At 43.5% G+C, this 17,244-nt stretch overlaps 3 protein-coding genes across 20 annotated transcripts in view; 2 read left to right on the top strand and 1 right to left on the bottom strand.

The window, feature by feature from the left end:
- zmiz1a (zinc finger, MIZ-type containing 1a) overlaps positions 1-7,426 on the top strand; it is a 226,251-nt gene extending 218,825 nt beyond the window's left edge. For all 14 annotated transcript variants that reach the window (XM_036986835.2, XM_036986831.2, XM_036986832.2 and 11 more), the window contains 7 exons: positions 573-733; positions 1,265-1,332; positions 1,877-1,945; positions 2,178-2,446; positions 2,601-2,803; positions 3,222-3,506; positions 3,999-7,426. In XM_036986835.2, the coding sequence (XP_036842730.1) occupies positions 573-733; positions 1,265-1,332; positions 1,877-1,945; positions 2,178-2,446; positions 2,601-2,803; positions 3,222-3,506; positions 3,999-4,106 (1,163 nt within the window). In that variant the 3' untranslated portion in view covers positions 4,107-7,426. The remainder of the gene's footprint in view (positions 1-572; positions 734-1,264; positions 1,333-1,876; positions 1,946-2,177; positions 2,447-2,600; positions 2,804-3,221; positions 3,507-3,998) is intronic.
- A 234-nt stretch (positions 7,427-7,660) lies between these two features.
- zcchc24 (zinc finger, CCHC domain containing 24) overlaps positions 7,661-17,244 on the bottom strand; it is an 87,076-nt gene continuing 77,492 nt past the window's right edge. For both annotated transcript variants that reach the window (XM_036986783.2, XM_090242293.1), the window contains one exon: positions 7,661-8,230. In XM_036986783.2, coding sequence (XP_036842678.1) covers positions 8,187-8,230 — 44 coding nt within the window. In that variant the 3' untranslated portion in view covers positions 7,661-8,186. The remainder of the gene's footprint in view (positions 8,231-17,244) is intronic.
- ppifa (peptidylprolyl isomerase Fa) lies at positions 9,070-15,638 on the top strand. Of its 4 annotated transcripts, none has more exons than XM_021613479.3 (6): positions 9,070-9,406; positions 9,978-10,008; positions 10,145-10,233; positions 11,450-11,546; positions 13,192-13,267; positions 13,374-15,638. In XM_021613479.3, the coding sequence occupies exons 1-6, from the start codon at positions 9,263-9,265 to the stop codon at positions 13,507-13,509; spliced, it is 573 nt and encodes a 190-aa protein (XP_021469154.1). In that variant the 5' UTR covers positions 9,070-9,262; the 3' UTR covers positions 13,510-15,638. The 4 variants fall into 4 exon arrangements, 2 of the variants coding, with proteins under 2 accessions (XP_021469154.1, XP_036842695.1); XM_036986800.2 differs by having other exon boundaries at positions 9,174-9,406; positions 13,405-15,638; XR_016497523.1 differs by having other exon boundaries at positions 9,184-9,406; positions 12,579-13,267; positions 13,374-14,560.

Genomic DNA, 17,244 nt, shown 5'->3' with positions numbered 1-17,244 from the left:
TCCCATCCTCTTTCCTTTCCACTCACTCCCTCCTTCCTTTCCCCTCCCTCCCTCTTTTCCCCTCCCTCCCTCCCTCCTCCCTCCTTCCCCTCCCTCCCTCCTTCCTTTCCCCTCCCTCCCTCTTCCCTCCTTTCCCCTCCCTCCCTCCTCCCTCCTTTCCCCTTCCTCCCTCCTTCCTTTCCCCTCCTCCTTCCTTTCCCCTCCCACCCTCCTTTTCCCTCCCTCCTCCCTCCTTTTCCATCCCTCCTTTCCCCTCCCTCCCGCTTTTCCCCTCCCTCCCTCCTTCCTTTCCCCTCCCTCCCTCGTCCCTCCTTCCCCCTCTCTCCCTCCCTCCTCCCTCATTTCCCCTCCCTCCCTCCTCCTCCCTCCTTTCCCCTCCTCCTTCCTTTCCCCTCGCTCCCTCGTTCCTTTCCCCTCCCTCCTCCCCCCTCCTCCCTCCTTTCCCCTCCCTCCTTTCCCTCCCTCCCTCCTCCCTCCTTTCCCCTCCCTCCTTTCCCCTCCCTCCCTCCTCTCTCCTTTCCCCTCCCTCCCTCCTTTCCCCTCCCTCCCTCCCTCCTTTCCCCTCCCTCCAGTTAAGAGGAACTTCAGCAGCGTAGTGGCCTCGTCGGGTAACACCAGTCTAAACGGGGAGGACGGCGTTGAGCAGACCGCCATCAAAGTCTCCCTCAAATGTCCAATCACCTTCAGGCGCATCCAGCTGCCTGCCAGGGGGCATGACTGCAAACACGTACAGGTAGGATGGCAGGAAAGGGTATGTTTTTTATACACACATTGCCTGTCTTAAAGGGCTGCAGGTAGCCTAGCGGTTAAGACCGTTTGGACAGTAAACGAAAGGTTGCTGGTTTGAACCACCAAGCCGTCTAAGTGAACAATCTGTCAATGTGCCCTTGAGCAAGGCACTTAACCCTAACTGTAAGTCTCTGGATAAGAGCGTCTGCTAAATGACAAACATGTAAATGGAGTATATTTTACAAAGGACACGGGTTTCCGCTGACTGTGTACCTAGACCAGGAAAGTCTAGATCAGGAAAGTCTAGATCAGGAAAGTCTAGACCAGGAAAGTCTTTATAGCACAAGTTGTTCAGTGAACCACACTGTGATGAGTAAACTTGCCTGAGACCTGAAGACTCATGTTAGCTCACAGAGCTAATGCTTTGGCTTTAGCTCAGTGGGCTAACCTGGTCTTGAAGCAATACACCTGACAGATCATACAATATTCCCCTGTTTAGGAAATACATGACTCTGATAAGTGTTTTGTCTTCCAGTGTTTTGATCTGGAGTGGTATCTGCAGCTGAACTGTGAGAGGGGGACGTGGAGGTGTCCTGTGTGCAAGTATGTGGTGACCATTTCCAAACTATGTTTTGTCAATAAAGTTATGTCTCCTCTTTGAATTAGTTAAAATAATGCCTCTCTCGCCCTCTCTCTTGCCCCCTCTCCATCTCTCTCGCTCCCCCTCCATCTCTCTCTCCCCCTCCATCTCTTTCCCCCTCCCCCTCCATCTCTCTCCCCTCCCCCTCCATCTCTCTCTCCCCCTCCATCTCTCTTTCCCCCTCCATCTCTCTCTCCCCCTCCATCTCTCTCTCCCCCTCCATCTCTCTCCCCTCCCCCTTCATCTCTCTCTCCCCTTCCATCTCTCTTTCCCCCTCCCCCTCCATCTCTCTCTCCCCCTCCATCTCTCTCTCCCCTCCATCTCTCTCCCCTCCTCCATCTCTCTCTCCCCTCCTCCATCTCTCTCTCCCCTCCTCCATCTCTCTCTCCCCTCCTCCATCTATCTCTCCCCCTCCATCTCTCCCCCTCCATCTCTCTCTCCCCCTCCATCTCCTTCCTCCACTCCTCTCTCTCGCTCCCCTTCCTCCCTCCCTCTTTCTCATCGCAGTAAAACTGCATTGTTAGAGGGTTTAGAGGTGGACCAGTACATGTGGGGAATCCTCAACGCCATCCAGAAGTATGTATTATTCTTCCTTATTACTAATAATAGTTATTATTATTAACCTCCAGTGCTTCATGTTCTTTTCCAGTATTCCCACCAGTATTTCTATAGTGTCTAGGACCATAAATATTCCCTTCTTCAACCTACAGTGCTTCATGTTCTTTTCCAGTATTCCCAATATTACTACCATACTGGACTTTTCCACAATATCGGACTGTATAAAAATGTCCCCTTCCTTTTCCCGTAGTTCGGAGTTTGAGGAGGTGACCATTGACCCAACGTGTAGCTGGCGGCCGGTGCCCATCAAGTCTGACCTCCATATTAAAGAAGACCCTGATGGACCGCTGGCCAAACGCTTAAAGACCATGAGCCCCTCCCAGATGACCATGCCCAACGTCATGGAGATGATCGCCCAGCTGGGCCCTGGCCCCTCCCATTACCCATCAGGCCCTGCTCAGCACGGGGGAGGCGGCCCAGGGGGAAACCCAGGGGAGTACGGTGGCCCCAGAGGCCCAGGTAATGACCATTTTCAGAATTCAGATATTGCATTTACATTTTAAATGTTTGTTATTTAGCAGACACTCTTATCCAGAGCAACTACAGTCATACTAAGGTAGGTAAAACAACTTAAGAAATCTCTGCCCTTATTTGTGTTTTTCTGTGCTGCTAGGCAACAATTACCACGGCCACGGGAACTTTGACTTCCCCCACGGTAACCCCTCAGGCGGGGGAGGAGGAGGAGGTGGACTGAGAGGGGGAGGAGGATCCCCCATGAGTGACTTTATCAACCCCCCTCAGCTGTCCCACCTCCCAGACGTTCCTGGGGTTCTCCTATCCCAGGACAAGCCCCTCAGCCACGGCATCAACGACCCCGTAAGTCCCCTACACCTCCACCACCAACCACCAGGGCTCACACCAGAGTTGTTGAAAATCCTCATAGAAAAAGTCAAATACCCACATCCAAACATTTCCCAGGTGCAGAGTACAAAAAGTGTCGTATGAAAGGAATAGTAATACTTGCACACCGTTGTAAATAATCTCGTATAGGTTGTTGTAATTTTGTAAGACCTGTCAAAGAAAAGCACTGATCTGGATCACGTCAGCATTGGCATTGTGCACAGCGTGTCTTGGCAGTCTTGCTCATGTCACCCTCTGTATGTCAGCTCCGAGCTTACTTTAAACCACACTCCTTTCTCTGTCTCTCTCTTTCTCTCCATCCCTCCTTCCCTATCTCTCTCCCTCCATATCTCTGTCTCTCTCTGTCTCCCTCCCTATCTCTCTCTCTCCTCAGATGTCTCATCCTTCCACCACTGATCAGCACCATAATTCCATGCAACAGCAGAGCGCACACGTGCCTCCTCACCCCAACAGCCAGTCGTTACATCACGGTGGCAGCCAAGCAGGGCAGTCGTTGCATCACAGCAGCCAATCGTTGCAGCCCCCTCGCCAGCAGGCCCCAACTCCCCAACAGCAGCAAGGCCAGAACAGTCGCCCGCATGGCGATATGAACTTTAACCACTCGTCCTCGGGCATCGAAGGTCAAATTAGTGGTGACATGCCTGAGCCCTCCCTAGATGTAAGTGTGACTTCATTGTGACATCGTGCTTACGGATGCGAACATCATTTAAGTAGCGTTAGCATCGTCTGCTAAACCTTATCTCATTGTGAGTGCAACCCAAGATCCTTGGGACGGCCGTTCCCTAAATCCTAGCCATAACCCTTACCTAACCTTAACTCTTACACATAACTATATTACATTTCAACTTCAATGGGGTAAGGTCAAATTTGGGACATCCCAAGGATTCTGGATAGCAAGGACCCTTTTCTCATTGCCTAACTATGGTTTGATGGGAAAAGTCAACTGCTATAGTATGTTCATACCTTTAGTTGTTTAAATGGACTCTTTGGATAGAAGTGAGAAGTCTAATGACAATGCGTATCTCTTCCCTTATATCTTTCTCTCTCGCTCCATCTCTCTCACTCTCTTTCTCTCTCGCTCTCTCTCCCTCTCTTTCCCTCCCTCTTCCTTTCTTTCCCTCCCTCTCTCTTTCTCTCTCTCTCTCTACAGCTGCTTCCAGAGCTGGCCAACCCAGACGAGCTCCTGTCCTATCTGGATCCTCCAGACCTCCCCTCCAACAGCAACGATGACCTCCTCTCCCTCTTCGAGAACAATTAACCTTTCACCTCCCTCACCGCTCGAGCCGAACCCAAACCTTCTCCACAGACAGACACACACACCACAGGGTGTGTCCAACCAGCTGGACTCTCCATAGAGTCCATAGACACACCGTCGTCCTCATTTGGACTGGCAGTGGGGACATCGTCAAGTCACACACACACACAAACAAAGACGTGTAGGTGGCATAGGAGCAACGCTGAGGTCATCTGTCAGAACATGAGGCGATGATGAGGATGACAGGGAGTGGACACTGTGTGTGACAGAGTTTGGAAACAGGAAATGCACTCATGACCTCACTTCCTCTTCCTCACACACACTCTTCCTTGTGTAAAGACTCTTTACACTGCTCCGCTGCGGAGCTCCTCCGGCCGACAACATCGACGGCCAAGTCGGTTGTCTACCCCTTCAGTGATATTTTATCTCTTGTCTTTTCCAACTTAAACTGTGCAGCTAATAATCACGTTCTATGTGTAGGACGTCACACAGGCCGAACTCTCTGTGTGAGCTTTTAGGGAAAAGTGTTGTAGCATTTTGTATCGTCCTTATTTCCCCCTTATACAAAAAAAGGAAAAACAATACATGAATAGGGAAGAAAAGTCATCTTCTTGTCCTAGCCAGTGTTTATATCTATCCTCTTTTGACGTGTGTTCTTCCAAGCCCTGACCCCCTGAGACCACAGCCTTTAACCCCTGACCTTTGACCTACAGTGTGTTCTTATAACCTCTGACCTTTAGCTCATAGTGTGTATTTCCAACGGGACGTCCGTCATCACTGGGTACGTACCATCCAGTCTAACTGAAGCACAACCGATGGTGGGTCACACCACATGGCAGGCAGAGCCCTGGGAGGAGAGACCAAGGCCTGTGGATGAGGATCCTAACCTAGCTAGCTAGCCCACCCAGTCTACATAAGAATCAGCATTGTTAACTCTATTCAGTCTGTATCGCCCCTGTATCGTGTTAAGTACAATGCCATATCGGACAGTGGGCTATGCAAAAGTATGTTTTACAAAAACATTTGTTTTGGCTTAGAATGATGGAGAAGTATGTGTGTATCTGTGTGTGTGTGTATGTGCTAGAGAAAGAGTGAAGATGAGAGTGATAGAAAAAGAGAAGTACAGAGTCCGTCCTTATTTAGTCTATCATAGAGACACAGCTAGTGTTGCAAAAGATAGTCGGCCATTCTAATAGAGCCAGATCCCTCTTTAACGTGAGACTTCCTCTGTTCTACAGGCCTGCAATTGCTCCTGTAACCATACTGTGTGGTGTTAAGAAGTGCATGTGTGCCAATGGTCTTTGTTCTAGATTAGCCAGAACCATTCTAGCCATTGCATTTTTTTATCATGATTTTATTTGACATTTTTTTGCAAAGGAATGATTTTGGCTAATGTCCATCTTTTTTCTTTTCATGTTTGTTTTATTTCTTCTGTTCATTGGAAAATGGCCATGCGTGATGCATCACCAAAGTTATCCTACAGTTTGTAGAAGGAGTTAGCTTGGACATCTACTATAATGTAAGAATAATATGGTCTAAGGCACTGCATCTCAGTGCTAGAGGCGTCACTACAGACCCTGGTTAGATTCCAGGCTGTATCACAACCGGTCGTGATTTGGAGTATCATAGGGCGGCTCACAATTGGCCCAGCGTCTTCCGGGTTAGGGTTTGGCTGGGGTAGGCCGTCATTGTAAATAAGAATATGTTCTTAACTGACTTGCCTAGTTAAATAAAGGTTACACAATACATCAAAACCATACACTTGGGGAGCCCATCAAAAAGTGTTCTGAACAGATGTGTGGTTGCACTGCATTTCCTATGTCTTGTTACTGTTAAACTGTATTTTGTCAACTTTTGTTCAAAAGGAACCACAATGGTTTATAAAGACAATACTTTAAAATGGTTGCCATCCTGACAATATATGCTTTAAAAATGTTTGCTAATGTATTGGGGAAAAGTAGAGGAAAGTGACTTGACCCTCTATCATTTTTGTTTAAGTCAAGTCTAAATTGTAATACCCTCTGGAATTGAATGTGAGTTATTTTTTATTTTTGTGAATCCTGTTTTGTACAACACAAGATCATCATGCGTATTATTCTATCCTCGTAGCATTTTTGATATTGTTCTCCTATTTTAAGTTATTTTCTGTAATTATTCAGTGACTGTGAGAATAATCATAATTTGGTTTACTTCAGATCATGTAGGCTACTAAATGAAATTGAAGACTTCTCAATCGGTGGATATTTTTAGGACTTAAGAATGATCCCCAACGCTGGTTGAATCACCTGAATACAACTGACCCTACGATATTTTAGGCTGTCTGTCTGTCTGTGTCAATGTCTGTTTGTTGAAGACAATGCACTGCCACAGTGAGGTATTTTAACTCCCCTGCCCTGTCTATCTTTAGATCTGTGTAGACATGATGCTGAAGTCTGGTCTATCAACATTACTCTCGATACGCCTTGTCCGAGGTTCAGGCTCCACACCAAACTGTAGATGTACAGTCAATGGACACAAGTGGAGTGTGTTAGAGGGTGCAATGTATTTTCATTTAAAGAAAATGGGAGATGTGATCCCCTGCCCTCTGTTTTCTGTCACTAACATGCAGGAATAGGGTCTGGAGGGTCTCTGAGGGATGCATGTACATAGTGTAAATGACAGATAGAGAGAGATACATTAACTTACAGAAATGTAGACATTTTCGCCACACGGGGCAATGATGCGCATTGTGTATTTAGAATTTGTAAAGTTTGCATCCTCCTGTCAGAAGAGACTGTTGAATTGTGGGAAATGGAGTCTGTGTTTGATAGTCTGTACAGCCCTCTGTCTCCAACCACATGTTCATTCATGTAAGATACTTTATCTACTTCTCAAACATGGGGGTGTTGGAAAAGGAGAAAAAAAGAAACATTTGTTTCCCTTTGTGTAAAACTTCTGTGTATTTCTCTATTACTTGTGTACTTTATAAAGGTGCTACTACTACAACAACATAATAAAGATAATTTTGAGGAATAAATCGGGACGTGGGAACCATGAGTGGTTCCTAAAGATTGTTGATACCAAATTTACAGTTTGTACAATTTTGGCAAATTTACAGTTTTTACACAATTAGGCAAAAAATATTACTTCCAAGGTACAATCTGAAGTGATTGGCACACCAAGTGGCAGTTGTCTTTTTTGTTTTGTACATTCTGTGTACAGTCATTTCATATTCTAAACTGGTCAGAAAAAAATGAATTGTGATTTTTAGTCTTGCAAAACTGTATGTAGTTAGATGACGTGACATCCTAATATTTATCTAATAAATATGTATTCAGATGAAACTCCTGACCTTGGTTTTCTAATACATCTTAAGTTCTATGTCCTATGTAACTTTAACCACATTAAATGCATCATCAACCACCAGACAAAATCACAGTGGAGAATTCTGGATCTATAAAGACCCTTTATAACAATATGATAGTTATATAATAAGGCTCTCACAAGCAAAACACACATTACATGCATGCACCATTTGAAATTACCCTAAAAAGGAAGAGGCTGTTTATAACACATAGTTATTTAACTCATCAAATCAAATTTATTTAGATAGCCCTTCTTACATCAGCTGATATCTCAAAGTGCTGTACAGAAACCCAGCCTAAAACCCCAAACGGCAAGCAATGCAGGTGTAGAAGCACGGTGGCTAGGAAAAACTCTCTAGAAAGGCCAAAATGAAGAAACCTAGAGAGGAACCAGGCTATGAGGGGTGGCCAGTCCTCTTCTGGTTGTGCTGGGTGGAGATTATAACAGAACATGGCCAAGATGCTCAAATGTTCATAAATGACCTGCAGGGTCAAATAATAATCACAGTAGTTGTCGAGGGTGAAACTGGTCAGCACCTCAGGAGTAAATGTCAGTTGGCTTTTCATAGCCGATCATTGAGAGTATCTCTACCGCTCCTGTTGTCTCTAGAGAGTTGAAACAGCAGGTCTGGGACAGGTAGCACGTCCGGTGAACAGGTAAGGGTTCCATAGCTGCAGGCAGAACAGTTGAAACTGGAGCAGCAGCATGGCCAGGTGGACTGGGGACAGCAAGGAGTCATCATGCCAGGTAGTCCTGAGGCATGGTCCTAGGGCTCAGGTCCTCTGAAAGAAAGAGAGAGAGAGAGAGAGAAAGAAAGAGCATACTTAAATTCACACAGGACACCGGATAATACAGGAGAAGTACTCCAGATATAACAAACTGACCCTAGCCCCCGACACAAACTACTGCAGCATAAATACTGGAGGCTGAGACCGGAGGGGTCAGGAGACACTGTGGCCCCATCCGATGATACCCCCGGACAGGGCCAAACAGGCAGGATATAACCCCACCCACTTTGCCAAAGCACAGCCCCCACACCACTAAAGGGATATCTTCAACCACCAACTTACCATCCTGAGACAAGGCCGAGTATAGCCCACAAAGATCTCCGCCACGGCACAACCCAAGGGGGGGCGCCAACCTAGACAGGAAGACCACGTCAGTGACTCAACCCACTCAAGTGACGCACCCCTCCTAGGGACGACATGTATAAACCCTGTATAAACTGAAGGGGGGTGAGGGGATTATCTAAATTATATAACATTGTTTTAAGGTCATACCAAGGATCATTTTGTTATTTTTAAGACCCCTTGAAGCATAAAACATTTATTTGAAATGTATCTAGCTTAAACGGATGGAATTTGATGGGGATTGTTTTGTTATGCTAACTAGATGTATGTATTGGGGCTTTGATGGAGAGCAGAATAAGACATTGACAATTACAACGAAAATACTATTTAATATTGTAGACAGAGATGTATTAATACTTTTCATGGACTAGCAGCGGTCTAAGTCACTGCATCTCAGTGCTAGAGGCGTCACTAGACACCCTGGTTCGAATCCAGGCTGTATCACAACCGGCCGTGATTGTGTCCCATTGGGCGGCGCACATTTGGCACAGCGTCGTACGGGTTTGATCGTTGTAAGCTGTCATTGTTAATAAGAATTTGTTCTTAACTGACGGCCCTAGTTAAATAAAAATACAAATATGTTTATGTTCACAACGTCATCATTCTGAGTCGCTGTTGGGGTCTTAGAGACGTCATGTGTACACACCCCCATCCTCGGAACTTCATGTTGACAACTATGCAAAGATGTTGCAAATGAAAAATCGTATAAAATATTGCTCTTTGGCAATTGCTGCGACCAGGTTGTTTTCGTCTGGACCCGTCAAAAATCCAGTCGTGTATTTTGACATCGCAGCTGACAACGAACCTCTGGGACGAATCATTATAGAGGTAGCTTGCTAACTAACGTAGCGTAGATGCGGACCCCGTAGCCAGCTAAATCTGACATTAGCCAGCTAACGTTACCTAAGTTAGCTACACAAAATAACAGTAAAAAGGCAGATACACATACCTACATAGAATAACGCTATTTTCTGCACAAGTTGACGGTTCATTTTACGGCATGTCCAGCAGAGCTTGCTTAGCTAGTTAAAATAGTTATCTAGCTAGCTAGATAGGTAGCCATGCATAGTTGTTGAAGTAGCTAAGCCCATTCATTTGCAGTTGGTTTTAACTACAGTCACAACCCTCTTTCTGCTAAAAGGATAATGAGCTGATTGGGTTGTTGATAAGATTGCTATGGCTAGTGTGTTCAACCAAGCATGTTCATGTAGAGAAAAGGGTAAAACTATCCAGCTAGCTTCTAGCAACAAAGGCTATTATCTAACTAGCTGGCTATCAATACATTGTTTAGCCATAGAAAACGACAGACTATAAATAATCATGGGAACCAATCAATACATTAAACCTGCTTATCTACCTAACTAACCTGACATTGTCCTTTATTGACATTTCATTACAGTTGAATGCAGCTGCTGTGCCCAAAACAGCAGGTAAACATTGATTTGTGTTCTATAGAAATAGCCAGTCAATGAGACTTACCTGGACAATGACAACAAATAAAATCCTGCACTGTATAACTTTACATTGTATTTTACTTAGTAGTGAATTGATGTTGTTTTCTGACAGAGAACTTTAGAGCACTGTGCACTGGGGAACATGGCTTTGGATACAAAGGATCAGTGTTCCACAGAGTGATTCCTGAGTTCATGTGTCAGGTACTGTATCCGGGCTTACCTTATCATAGAGCAGGGTTTCCCAAACTCGGCCCTGGGGTCTTCCATGGGTGCACATGTTCGTTTTTGCCCGAGCACTACTCACTCAGCTGATTCAAATAATCAACGCTTGATGATGAGTTAGTTATTTGAATCAATTGTGTAGTGCTAGTGCAAAAACCCAAATGTGCACCCATGGAAGACCCCAAGACTGAGTTTGGGAAACCTTGTCATAGAGAAACCTATAGTTCTATGTAAACAGTCTTGTTTGGCCTTCACTTTCACACTCTGTGTTCTGCAACGATTGAAATATTTTGGTCCCTCATTGAAATTGTATCTCTACTGTAGCGACCCTGTTTATAAGCTCTGATATCGACTCTGCCACTGCAGAATGTATCTCTACTGTAGCGACCCTGTTTATAAGCTCTGATATCGACTCTGCCACTGCAGAATGTATCTCTACTGTAGCGACCCTGTTTATAAGCTCTGATATCGACTCTGCCACTGCAGAATGTATCTCTACTGTAGCGACCCTGTTTATAAGCTCTGATATCGACTCTGCCACTGCAGAATGTATCTCTATTGTAGCGACCCTGTTTATAAGCTCTGATATCGACTCTGCCACTGCAGAATGTATCTCTACTGTAGCGACCCTGTTTATAAGCTCTGATATCGACTCTGCCACTGCAGAATGTATCTCTACTGTAGCGACCCTGTTTATAAGCTCTGATATCGACTCTGCCACTGCAGAATGTATCTCTACTGTAGCGACCCTGTTTATAAGCTCTGATATCGACTCTGCCACTGCAGAATGCTTTTGTGACACAAGCGATGGCGCACAGGACTACCGGCCAAAAGTCTGAGGGTTTGCCGACCACTCCCAGACAAGCTCACTCTCCCTGCCTGTTTCATTACACTGGTGTCAGACGTGATCGGACCCCACAGATGTGCTAGGCCGGTGATCGCGTTCCAGTAAGGTGTCGTCCTGTTAAGGCTAGCCTGAGGACATGCTCTTTGAAAGGAGGGAGTAAGTGTAGTGACCCAGGGCTTTTGGCCAGAAAGTTGAGGGTTTACCGACCACTGCGGACAAGCTCACTCTCCCTGCCTGTTTCATTACACTACTATACGTGGACAGCCCTTATGAAGGTTGTATTTATTTACAATGTTGTGTGGTTGTGTTGTCTTAAAGTAAGAGCACTAACTCACTCTCTGCCCTCAGGGAGGAGATTTCACGCATCACAACGGGACGGGAGGGAAGTCCATATACGGGACCAAGTTTAAAGACGAGAACTTCAAACTGAAACACAATGGGCCAGGTATGTTAGATCACTAAACCAGCGAACTCCTCTGTCTCTGACCTCTGTTCCCTTAATCACACATTAGGGCCAAACTGAGCTGTACCGGGCTGATCTAAACTGGGCTGAGCTGTACTGGGCTAGCCTGGTTATGCATCCACCGTTGTTGTTGGATCCATGCTCTATAAATTAGGGGAAAAATGTAATAGAAGACAGTAGACAATGGTTAGTTGACCCTAGTGTGTAAAACATGCGTTGAAGAGTTGTTGTAAGGCTCTCCTCTCCACTAGATGGCGTTATTAACTACACAGACAGGTTATTTCAATACGGTACAAATTACCTACTTTCCAAGCAAGTCAACATCCCATCTAGCATACAATTTTTTTTGTTACTAAACCTTAACCCCATGTTGATAAATGGACACTTCTTCAGCTCAGGGTGTGTTCTCTTGCACAATGACAACCTGGAAATAGACCTTTACCCAATCCAGATGTGTTCTAGCTGCTGCTCAATGCCCTACAGCCAGTTACCCCACAGTGTTCCTATCGATTTATTATGTTAAAGGACTTGATTCACAGAAACAAAGTTTGGAGAAATGGAAGCCTTGATAGTCATATTGTGTGTGCATATACACTGAACGAAAATATAAACACAACATGTAAAGTGTTTGTTTCATGAGCTGAAGAAAAAAAAAATCCCAGACATTTTTCATATGCACAAAAAGCTTATTTCACTCAAATGTTGTGCACAAATTTGTTAATATACCTGTTAGTGAGAATGTCTCCTTTGCCAAGATAATCCATCCACCTGATAGGTGTGGCATATCAAGAAGCTGATTAAACTGCATGATATTTACACAGGTGCACCTTGTGCTGGGGACAATAAAAGGCCATTTTAAAATCTGCAGTTTTGTCACACAACAGAATGCCACAGATGTCTCAGGTTTTGAGGGAGCGTGCAATTGGCAGGATTGGCAGGAATGTCCACCAGAGCTGTTGCCAGGGAATGTATTGTTAATTTCTCTACCATAAGCTGCCTCCAATGTCGTTTTAGAGAATTTGGCAGCATGTCCAACCAGCCTCACAACCGCAGACCATGTGTAACCACGCCAGCCCTCCACATCCGGCTTCTTCACCTATGGGATCATCTGAGGGATGGTCGGGGGTGCTGAGGAGTATTTCTGTCTGTAATAGAGAAACTCAGTCTGATTGGCTGGGCCTGGCTCCCCAGTGGGTGGTTATTTTGCCCTCACAGACTCACCCATGACTGCTCTCCTTCCCAGTTATGAAAAATCCATACATTAGGGCATAATTTATTTATTTAAATGGATTGCTTTCCTTATATAAACTGTAACTCAGTAAAATCTTTGAAATTGTACAAATGACCTCGACTAACCTGTACCCCCGTATATAGCCTCGTTATTGTTATTTTAATGTGTTAGTTATTATTGTTTATTTTGTATTTAGTCAATATTTTCTTAACTCTATTTATTGAACTGCATTGTTGGTTTAGGGCTTGTAAGTAAGCGTTTCATGGTTGTATTCGGCACATGTGACATACAATTGGATTTGATGTTGCGTTTTATATTTTTGTTCAGTATACAATTGACGATGTACATGAATTAACTGGTACTATACTGCAAGCTCTGATGTTTCCTTTGTTTTAGGTATCTTATCCATGGCAAATTCAGGGGCGAACACGAACGGTTCTCAGTTCTTCATCTGCACAGTTAAAACTGAATGGTAGGTTGTTTTAGACACCGGTTAGACACACAGTTGTGTTTTAGAATAATTCCCATTTTAGTCAGCTTCACTGGTGACTGCACCTCTCTCTCTCCATCTCTCTCAGGTTGAATGATAAGCATGTGGTCTTTGGTCAGGTGAAGGAGGGCATGGAGGTAGTCTTCAAGATGGAATCCTTTGGTTGTCATGACGGTGGTGTGGTAAAGAAAATCGCCATCACGGACTGTGGGGAGATCAAGTAAAACACACAGACAGACAGGTTGGAGAAGGTCACTATGGACAACAACTCTTGGAAACGTCCAATTTTGTAAACGTTTTTTAACTCTTCTGTTTTCCTCACCCAATTAAAAAATGAAAACCACAAATACACCAGCTGTCTCTCATACATGTAGTCTCTTGTCAGCTGTCTCATACATGTAGTCTCTTGTCAGCTGTCTGTCATACATGTAGTCTTTTGTCAGCTGTCTCTCATACATGTAGTCTCTTGTCAGCTGTCTCTCATACATGTAGTCTCTTGTCAGCTGTCTGTCATACATGTAGTCTTTTGTCAGCTGTCTGTCATACATGTAGTCTTTTGTCAGCTGTCTGTCATACATGTAGTCTTTTGTCAGCTGTCTGTCATACATGTAGTCTTTTGTCAGCTGTCTGTCATACATGTAGTCTCTTGTCAGCTCTGTCTTTCATACATGTAGTCTCTTGTCAGCTGTCTGTCATACATGTAGTCTCTTGTCAGCTGTCTCTCATACATGTAGTCTTTTGTCAGCTGTCTCTCATACATGTAGTCTCTTGTCAGCTGTCTCTCATACATGTAGTCTATTGTTAGCTGTCTCTCATCCATGTAGTCTATTGTCAGCTGTCTCTCATACATGTAGTCTATTGTCAGCTGTCTGTCATACATGTAGTCTCTTGTCAGCTGTCTGTCATACATGTAGTCTCTTGTCAGCTGTCTGTCATACATGTAGTCTCTTGTCAGCTGTCTCTCATACATGTAGTCTCTTGTCAGCTGTCTCTCATACATGTAGTCTCTTGTCAGCTGTCTCTCATACAGGTAGTATCTTGTCAGCTGTCTCTCATACATGTAGTCTTTTGTCAGCTGTCTGTCATACATGTAGTCTTTTGTCAGCTGTCTGTCATACATGTAGTCTCTTGTCAGCTGTCTGTCATACATGTAGTCTCTTGTCAGCTGTCTGTCATACATGTAGTCTCTTGTCAGCTCTGTCTTTCATACATGTAGTCTCTTGTCAGCTGTCTGTCATACATGTAGTCTCTTGTCAGCTGTCTCTCATACATGTAGTCTTTTGTCAGCTGTCTCTCATACATGTAGTCTCTTGTCAGCTGTCTGTCATACATGTAGTCTCTTGTCAGCTGTCTGTCATACATGTAGTCTCTTGTCAGCTGTCTCTCATACATGTAGTCTCTTGTCAGCTGTCTCTCATACATGTAGTCTCTTGTCAGCTGTCTCTCATACATGTAGTCTCTTGTCAGCTGTCTGTCATACATGTAGTCTCTTGTCAGCTGTCTGTCATACATGTAGTCTCTTGTCAGCTGTCTCTCATACATGTAGTCTCTTGTCAGCTGTCTCTCATACATGTAGTCTCTTGTCAGCTGTCTCTCATACATGTAGTCTCTTGTCAGCTGTCTGTCATACAGGTAGTATCTTGTCAGCTGTCTCTCATACATGTAGTCTCTTGTCAGCTGTCTCATACATGTAGTCTCTTGTCAGCTGTCTCATACATGTAGTCTCTTGTCAGCTGTCTCTCATACATGTAGTCTCTTGTCAGCTGTCTCATACATGTAGTCTCTTGTCAGCTGTCTCATACATGTAGTCTCTTGTCAGCTGTCTCTCGTACATGTAGTCTCTTGTCAAGTTTCTCTCATACATGTAGTCTCTTGTCAGCTGTCTGTCATACATGTAGTCTCTTGTCAGCTGTCTGTCATACATGTAGTCTCTTGTCAGCTGTCTGTCATACATGTAGTCTCTTGTCAGCTGTCTGTCATACATGTAGTCTTTTGTCAGCTGTCCCTCATACATCTAATCTCATTGTCTTTGGACAATGTGTTCTCCCTTCACACACACACTTACTCTATAGCATTTATACTGTCTGTACTCATGACAACTTCTCATGTTCATAGCCTGTGCTTTATACATTCAAGAGTTGTTGTATGGAGAGGTTTGGACTTTGGAGTATTTCAACACTGGTACTAAGATACCTCTGAAATGGGTGCTTTTTATTCTAGAAGTCACTAATATTTTTCTAAAGAAAATCATCTATAAACTATTTAAGGCATGTATGATGGACCCGACACCTATAGAATGTATAAAATAATGTTGTACATTTACTGCCAAATAAATCTATGTTTTTAGATTTTACTCTGTTGCTCAGTTTCATTGTGTCCTGCATGTCACCGTCACTAATTATTCCTGCTTTTAAGACTTCCTGGTACGGATCCCATGTCTTTTTTTAGACAGCAAGACCTCCACACAACTTCCTGTCCTTCAGAGCAGGATGTGACATCATACATTTGGCTTCTATTTGTCCATGAATCCCCCTATACTGGAATATCAACTGGTTCATCTCACTTGGCTAGAAACAAAGCTGTAAAGGTCAATTTACTGGAAATAAGGTACACTTACTGGAATTAAACGCTAAGATTTCTACAGTAGAAGTGCATTGACTATTTGTGTTTTAGCTGCAGAAGTCAATCTACAGTTATACTGTATTAGTATACAGGAATCCAGTCAGTAAAGAATGCTACAATAGCTAGTAGTGAATGAGCTATTAAAGTGTTCAGAATACAGATACAATATTTTATCAACTGTATGGTGTCAACTATTTTCTCACAACCAGTAATGTAAAGTATGACTTAAGTAGTTTTTGTTGGGGTATCTGTACTTTACTATTTATATTTTTGACAACTTTTACTTTTACTCCACTACATTCCTAAGGAAAATAACGGACTTTTTACTCCCATACATTTTCCCTGACACCCAAAAGTACTTGTTACATTGCGACTGCTCAGGCAGAATAGCAACATGGTCCAATTCAAGCACCTATCAATATAATGTGTTGTCATTCCTTCTGCCTCTGATCTGGCGTGCTCACTAAACACAAATACAGTGTTTGTAAATGTCTGAGTGTACCCCTGACTGTCCCCAACTTTTTTTTTAACGGGAAAATCATGCCATCTGGTTTGCTTTATATAAGAAATTTGATGTATAGCTTTCACTTTTTTACTTTTACTCAAGTATGAAAATTGAGTGCCTTTTCCACCACTACATTAAGCACATTTAATACCAGATGCTTTTAGACTTTTAGTAGTATTTTACTGGGTGACTTTCACTTAAACTTAAGTAATTTTCTATTGAGGTATATTTTCTCAAAGTACTTCAGTAAAAATACTTTTAAGTACTACTTATGTTGTTTTTTGGGGAATCTGTACTTTACTATTTATATCTTTGACAACTTTTACTTTTACTCCACTACATTCCTAAAGCAAATAATGTACTTTTTACTCCTTACATTTTCCCTGACACACGAAAGTACACGTTACATTTAGAATGCTCAAGCAGGACAGAATTATGGCACCTGTCAATATAACGCTTTGTCATCCCTACTGCCTCTGATCTGGTGGACTCACAAAACACACCTACTGTGTTTGTAAATGATGTTGGAGTGTTGGAGTTGTGCCCCTTTCTGTCCGTAATGAAAAATAAAACAAAAATAGTGCCGTCTAGTTTCCTTAACATAAGGAATTTGATGTATAGCATTTACTTTTACTTTGTACTTTTACTCAAGTATAACAATTTAGTACTTTTTCTACCACTGTACTTAAGTACATTTAAAACCAGATACTTTTAGACTTTTACTCAAGTAGTATTTTACCGGGTAAGTTTCACTTTTACTTCAGTCATGAGTACCTTTTCCTCTCTTTACTTTTCCTTTACTTTTTCCACCACTGCCGAAAACCACATTTAG

Source organism: Oncorhynchus mykiss, chromosome 1 (assembly GCF_057628025.1).
Source record: "Oncorhynchus mykiss isolate SJ-2025 chromosome 1, ASM5762802v1, whole genome shotgun sequence".
NCBI classification, from domain to species: Eukaryota; Metazoa; Chordata; class Actinopteri; order Salmoniformes; family Salmonidae; genus Oncorhynchus; species Oncorhynchus mykiss.
Note: the sequence above shows the minus strand (reverse complement) of the source record. Positions and strands in the feature narration are given on the sequence as shown.

Coding starts and splice junctions, on each gene's coding strand:
- ppifa (XM_021613479.3), top strand. CDS start 9,263: ATGTTGCAAATGAAAAATCGTATAAAATATTGCTCTTTGGCAATTGCT. Junction 10,234..11,449: donor TTCCTGAGTTCATGTGTCAG/GTACTGTATCCG, acceptor CTCTGCCCTCAG/GGAGGAGATTTCACGCATCA. Junction 13,268..13,373: donor TGCACAGTTAAAACTGAATG/GTAGGTTGTTTT, acceptor CATCTCTCTCAG/GTTGAATGATAAGCATGTGG.